Source organism: Lissotriton vulgaris, chromosome 8 (assembly GCF_964263255.1).
Source record: "Lissotriton vulgaris chromosome 8, aLisVul1.2, whole genome shotgun sequence".
NCBI classification, from domain to species: Eukaryota; Metazoa; Chordata; class Amphibia; order Caudata; family Salamandridae; genus Lissotriton; species Lissotriton vulgaris.
In genome coordinates this window covers 744,682,746-744,690,128 of record NC_141696.1, presented here as the reverse complement: position 1 = coordinate 744,690,128, position 7,383 = coordinate 744,682,746, and the positions used below count along the sequence as shown (strand labels likewise).

Sequence of the window (7,383 nt, the reverse complement as noted above, 5' to 3'; positions counted from 1 at the left end):
TCTTTAAAATCTCCATGTCATCATGACACCATGCTTTCAGTGCAGGGCGTCCTTATACAAATCAATGGTATCGGGTTTCAGTCCAATGTTTTCAGGGTTAGCAATTCAGGACTACAACTCCCAAAACACACTGGGGCTAATTCACAAAGGGCCTCCGCATTGAGAAAGCTCACAGCGGAGATTTCGTGCGGAGACTACCCCACGACTGCGGGGCGGAGCAGGGGCGGATTGGCAAGGCAGGCATTCGGGAATGGGCCGAAGGGCCGGTGCCTCAGTGCCCTCTGTGGGCCTTTTTTTTTCTCCCCTGTCCCAGTCCACAGAGAGTGGACTAGGAAAGGGGATAAAAAAACCGGCCCACAGAGTGCATGGAGACAGAGACTGAGAAAATCAAAGCAGCCTCGCTGTGCGGCCAGACAGCGATTGTCAGCTGTGGGCTCTCCTTCACCCCTACCCTGCCAAGCAATCAAGCTGAGGCTGGGCTGGGGAGGGGTGATTGTTTGCAATAATCGGCCCCCTGGCGCCCATGCAGCCCAGAAACGGTGTTAGTCTTAACACCTCGCCCACAGCCCTTCACATTCAGGGCATAGTGGGCGAGGAAGAATGGGTCTTGCTGTGGGGGCCCGGTGATGTTTGGAATTTTTTTGTTTTATTTATTTATTTATGCGATTTTATATAGCGCGGACTTTACCCGAAGGTGTCAGAGCACTTCACACTAGGAACAGCAATAATACATGAGGAGAAAATTATAAGTGGACAAATTAAAAAAGCAAACGTTAAGTTACATGAATCAAAAGTGACAATAGTGAGCAACCAAAATACAAGAGGAGCAAACGGTGCATTACAGGAGGAAAAAGAGATATGTGTGCAGGTTACAAAAGCGTACAAAATACAAGTAGAGGTATAATACTGCAATTAATGGCAGACACTCCAGCACAAGAACAAACGTTACGTAGGCAATGGTGGCACTTGTGCAAGTATCTAAAGCAAACAAAGTGAGAGATAGCAAACAGTGTGTTACAAGAGAAAAGTGACCTGTGCAAGTTACAAAGGGGTACCATACACAGGTACAAGGGTAATACTACAGTAAATGGTAAATACTCGAACTGCCAGAACACACAGGGAAGGCACTTCCCATGCACCAGCTTCACCTCAGCCTCCCCCCCTGGCTACCTGGCTACCTTGGATGACCCAGAAAGCTGTGTTTTGTGCTCCCCTGCCAGGACATTTTCCCAAGGCCTGGAGGGTTGATTAATTTAATAATTGTAGGGGCCTTACCTCTGTTCATGTGCTCCTGAGCTGAAGGTCTGGGGAGGGCTGAGTAGGTTAGTAATAGCAGGGGCTTTGCTGCTTTTCAGGTGCTCCTGTGCTGGAATAATTTTGTGACAAAAAGGGGCCTTGCTATTTTTTTAGTTGCTCAGCATGTAGGTCATTGTCACCTTGGCCCTGTGTCGTGTGCAAGAACAGTATCCTCCCACTTTCATTCCTTGTCTGTGCAAATGGTGTTTCATGAAAGGGCACGCCCCTTGAATGTGGGCCACGCCCCTTAAATATGGGCCACGCCTCTTGAATGTGGGCCACTTTTTTCGTCAGTGCCCGGGCCGAATTGTGATCCCAATCCGACCCTGGGGCGGAGGCCCTTTGTGAATCAATCAGGACCACTAGCTCTACCAGGGAAAACCCAGAAGTAGAAATGTGGCCTAAAGGTGGCACAGCTCAGCGGAAACACTATTCACAACGGTCTTCTTGAGGAGGACAGTACAACGCTTAATACAGCTGTACTATCTTGTTGGGCAACAAAACAGGCTGACTACACAAAGTGATACATACCTCTTACGGGACAACAAGGACTCGGCGGCTGGCTGTGATACTGAAGGGGCCTGGGGCCATACTCGCTGCACCCAGAATCCGAATCGCTTTGCTCACTTGTTACCGGAGAAATAAAAGTGGTGCGCTTATATGGCCGTTTTGGCACCGGATAACAAGTTGTCTTTCTCGTTAACGGACGTGGTGACCTGCAATAATTATCTTCGACTTCACTCCCGTGAGAATCTGTATCGGTTGGTGCCGGGACACACACTGTAACGTGCTTAAGGCATGGTTTTAGTTGCTTGCATTCCTGTGCTTTCGGCACACTCACGACAGTTCGCTTTTCGGCCTCTCGATGTGTGTGGGGAGGAACGCCTTCTTCGTTTCTTACAGTATATGCATCACTTTGGACACTTTGGCTAGAAGATCTTTGGCCGGCAATGAGGAAGATGTCTGGTGGACAGCCATGCTGTCCACTGACAAAACGCAGAACTGTTGTTGGCTTTTCCCTCTCATCGTCTGACGTGACCGGTGGTGTTCTAAAGATCATAAAAAAAGAGCACAGATTACATCTCAAGTAAACAAATCAGAAAGCGATTATTCAATGGTGTATTACAACACTTCCAGTAGGACATTAACCATAACACCTTAAAAACCACGGGGCTTGTTTACAAGCCCCTTGCGCCACTTTTGCGTCATTTTTAACATGGGAAAAGTGACGCATCGGCGGCGCAAGGGGCTTGTAAATCTGCCCCCACATACCTGGGCAAAAACCAAATTCTGGACTATGAGCTGCTTAGCAAAGAAATCAATTAGTTCAACACTTTAGTCCCTGTCATTTCTTATTCTATCTACTGCTATTAGAAAGGGAAATAACAATAATACATATTTGTAAAGCGCGAACATATAACCCATTAAGCTTTCAAGGTGCTGGGGACTGTTGGGGAGATTCAGGGCCAGATGCATCAAGCATCCATTTTGTGATTCCTAAATAGCGATTTTTTGCGAATCGCTATTTAGAAAGCGCAAAATGGTATGTATGTACAAAATCGCTATTTTTTAGGGATTCCTTATTATTCTTTATTTGCGAATTCGCAAATAAAGAATAATTTGCAATGCATTCCTATGGGCCAGGAGGCCCATAGGAATGATAGTGCAATAATTCTCAAATTGCGATTTCGCAATTAGCTAATCGCAATTTGAGAATTATTTCAAGGGTGCAGGGGTGTCTCAAAGACACCCTGCTGCACCCCTGAAATTTACATGTGTGTGCATGTGGCACACATACATGCCCTATGGGCATGTATGTGTGTCACATGCCACCCTCACAAATGCCAAATAGGGCATTTCTAAAAGAAATCGCAAATTACCACCAATTACAAGTTGGTGGTAAATTGCGATTTCTTAACACAATTCGCAATTTCAAATAGTTACATACATATCATTTAAGGAATCGCAAAAATTGCGATTCCTTAAATGCTATGGCAACATAAGGAATCGCATTGTTCTGCAATTCTTTAAATGATACATAGCAAATCATGCTAAAAGGCTGTTTGCGAGTCGCAAACGTCGAAATTCTGATAATTTCGTCCTTTGCGTGTCGCAAAAGCCTTGATGCATCTGGCCCTCAGTGAGCTATTCCCAGAGTCACATGATGCTGAGCTGAGCGAGCTGAGCTGCCACTGGCGGTTTAACTGTGTGCCCCGCACTTCCTGAGTCGACCGCTCTGGCCGCTGCGTCACACCTCTCCCTCCAAATCAACCAACAACGTGGCACTTGAAAAAGTCACTGGTCCCCTATTACTAAACGTGTCCAGCCTTGCTTAGAATGAAAAGAATAGCAAAATATTGTAATTTTCAAACGTACTTAAATAGCAACTATAATTTTCCGTGCTATCCAGAGACTGTTCGCTCTCTGTAAAGCCATGACCTTACTGGATGTATGCAGGACTCCACTCCAGCGATAATACCAGGAGGCCTGCGCACCAAAATGAAGGTGTCCTTCCCTACCCCATTAGTGAAATAGATAGCTAAAACAAGCATTCGCAATGCAATCTGTGTAGCATTAGTGAATGTTAGAGCTATTGGCATTGCAAATGACAATGGGCCACATACATGGAAGTATAATTTTGCAATTATATATTAGCGATTTTTAAGAAATTGCTATTTGGTAATCGCGCAATGCAAAAAACAGACAGGAAACAGCAGTTCTCTAATTGCGATTTCTTAAGCATCGCAAACACAATTAGGGAATCGCTATTTGTAATTGCAACTTCATTCGTTCCTATGGGCCTCAAGGCAGATAGCTGAGAATGGTTTGCATGGCTTACATTGCGATTACCTAATTGGTCATCGCAAATTAGGTAATGTAAAGGCAAGGGTGCCTGGGGGCCTAAGGTCCCCCTGAGACCCCACAAACAAAAAAAGGTGCACATGTAAGACGCATGTGTAAGTATTTTATTAGCACAGTTAGTTAAAACCAATGCAATACAAAAGCAGATTATATAAAAACAAGAATATAAAATTACATGTATTTTCGTGCTCGTAATAAGGTGTATTGTTCTTTCATTTTTCACGCAAAAACTACTTTGGCATTGGAAATAGTTTTTATTTTAAAAGCGGTTTAAAAATCGGTTCTGGGCATTTTTATTTTCCACTGCCTTTATAAATTTTACCAGGCTGCAGCTCAGCTGGGGGTCCTGAGATGAAAAACAGGTGAAAACTGCAATCCTTCGTGTGTGTGTCCCGTATCGGATGAAATGGTGCTTCAGCAGGAGTTTCCGCTCATCTAGCAGTTTCTCGCAGGAGCATAGCAAGTGTAGCATGTCCTCTTGCATAACGCCACATAGCCGGCATAGCGTGCCTGCTTTCTCTTTTAACCAGTGTGGAAAATGCTGAATGCAGGGTAGCAGACCTAACCGGTACCTTAGGAAGAACATTTTGGTAGTTTTGGCATAACCCAGGCCAAGATAGTTCTGAGGATCTTTTGCCAAATACGAGTTCAGAATCATCCAGGCGTGCGTTCTTTTTGAGAAGTCAGCTTTGTCTTGAACCCATGACAGTTGTTTGATTGACTTCTTGACCAAATTTTTGAGCGTTGTGTGATTTGTGGAGGTGGCCCCAAGCTGTTCCAACCCAGTGTTTACAAGACTGTTTGCCAAATACTTGGCTGCTGGTGAGGTTGGATGCTGCTCTAGCTCCTTCCATAGCTAGTTGTTCAGTGTTCCCTGTGCGGATTTCCTCACTTTGTCCCAGGTGCAAATGTAGGCCCCCTGTCTTGCCAGGAGCTGTAGTTGAATGCCAAACTCCAGCCTAATCAGAGGGCATGTGCACGCCACATGGCACTTTGAAAAATGCAGTTTTGTGCATTTTTCAAAGTATGCACATGGTTAACATCACAGTTCGCATTTAGGAAAGGCGTCTTGCATGTGCATTAGGTAATCATAAATTGCGATTCCTTATATGCATTCATAATTTAGGGAATCACAAAAAATTGTGATTACCTAAATTGGAAATCAAAAAGCCTTTCATACATTAGAAAAGGCCAAAAGGCCATTTTGCGATCGCAAAATAGCTTGATGCATGTGCCCCAATGTTTCTTAGTTATGTTTTTTTGTAAAAAAAAATCCCAGCAGTAGCATAAGCAATAAAAAAAATCCACAAAGCAATGAAAGGGTGCAGTACCACAGGCTGTTGCTAGATGTTCCTCTGGAGTTCTAAAGAGCCCTCTATTAGCCACATACGGTACTGCACCCGTAATGCAGCCTACTAAAGAATGTTGTTACCGCACTGTTTTCTAGTGAATGCAGTATCAGAGGCGCAATGCTTTAGTGTCTCTGTTAAACAGCAGTCCCACACACATTATTGGAGCCACTCATATTTCCTCCATAGTTATTGTTAGACCTGGCACCATTGGCGTGGGTCTCCCTTCCCTTTTTGCTGTTGCCTCATGTGTTTTTCTGGTGTTAATGCTTTGGGCACTGTGCCACTGCTGTCCAGTGACACAATGCGAGTGCTCCCTACTGTAAATTGATGTATTGATTAGTGGTTCCATGATTGGATATTTGGTTTACTTGTCAGACCCTAGTACAGTGCACTGAGTGTGCCCAGGGCATGTAAATCCAAATGCTGCTAGTGGGCTTGCAGCACTGGTTGTGCCACCCACAGAAATGTAAAATGTGTCTAAGGTCTGCCATTGCAGAGCCTGCATGCAGTCTGGTACTGTCATGCTGACTGGGCAAGTGTACCCACTTGCCAGTCCCTAAACCTTCCCTTGTCTTCATATTAATCACCCCTAAGGTAGGTCCAAGGGCAGGGTGCATTGTAAGTATAAGGTAGGACAAGCCCTGATGTGTGTAGCATGTCCTAGTAGTGAATTACAGCCATTTTTGTTTTTCACTATTGCAAGGCTACCTGTTCCCCATAGGATAGAATGGGCTGCTGGATTGTTACATGTTTATAATACTAGCAGACTCAGAGGACATGGTAGAAATTCGAGTTTAGTATGCCTGGACTCAGAATAATAAAATACATTTTTTAGTAAAGTTTATTTTAATATTCTGTGTTTGCAAATACCACTTTTGGAAAGTAGGTATTTGCTTGCCTAACCATTTGAGCCCGCCTCTGCTAGGTTGTGGATTACTTGTCTGGGTTTGTGTGTGACAGGACTGGGGAATTCCAGGAGACAGGCTGGGGTTGCCCAGTGGTGAATAGGGAGATCTGCATCCAAGATGGGAGGGAGGAGTTGCACCTGGGACCTGAATAGGGTTGGAACTTCCCTATACAATGCTGGCTCCACCTCCTGTGGTGTGTCTGATGTCTTGACCTGAACACTGAAAGAGGAGAAGGAAGACTGTCAACAAAGTGCCTCTGGCCTGTACTTGTCTTCCACAATGCTAGCTCCACCTCCTGTGGGGCGTCTGATGTGCCTGCCCTGTGCTGTGTAAGGAAAGGAGAAGTCTGGTAAACAGAGTGTTTCAGAACTGGCTTGAACCGGGCATAGGCCCCTCTCCCCTCAGAGAATAAAGGATTTTGGGGTATAAGTATTGGGACCTTGAGCCCCTGAAATTAGATCACTCCTGGAACTGACAAGAAGAATCCTCTGCTGAGGAGAAGGAACCTGAAGAAACTGATGAGAGACTGGCGAAGATACGCGGTGTTCGAAGGACGGCTCCTGTAGCGCTGGCGTATTAGGATCACGGGCTATTCCTTTAATGAGGGGCGCCGAAAATTATCAAAATTTAAAGACACGCTGCTACATATAATATTGGGGATATGACTGCTGATTGAAGATCACTGAATAATCGATCAGGATCACTTAAAAAGATAACAATTTTTGGAAATCATATTTATAGAGGTCATGTCTCACATTTAAAGAGTTGAAGTCCTACACGCTGTTATTGTAAGGTATATATCGATTTTATTATAGAGCTGGCTATGACAGACCAGACTGCTGTACAATTAAGATATATATATACATATTGAATTGAAGGAAAGAACACTATCTACCTGTGTCCTGAAGAAGGTGGCTTTATTTGTGTGACACCACCGAAACACGTTGACGCTTTAGACTTCGGTT

General features: G+C 44.6%; 1 protein-coding gene across 1 annotated transcript in view; it reads right to left on the bottom strand.

Annotated features, from left to right (window-relative positions):
* Positions 1–1,807: 1,807 nt before the first annotated feature.
* LOC147697944 (uncharacterized) overlaps positions 1,808–7,383 on the bottom strand; it is a 1,308,576-nt gene continuing 1,303,000 nt past the window's right edge. Inside the window, exon 19 of the mRNA XM_086936165.1 lies at positions 1,808–2,345. Coding sequence (XP_086792291.1) covers positions 1,808–2,345 — 538 coding nt within the window. The remainder of the gene's footprint in view (positions 2,346–7,383) is intronic.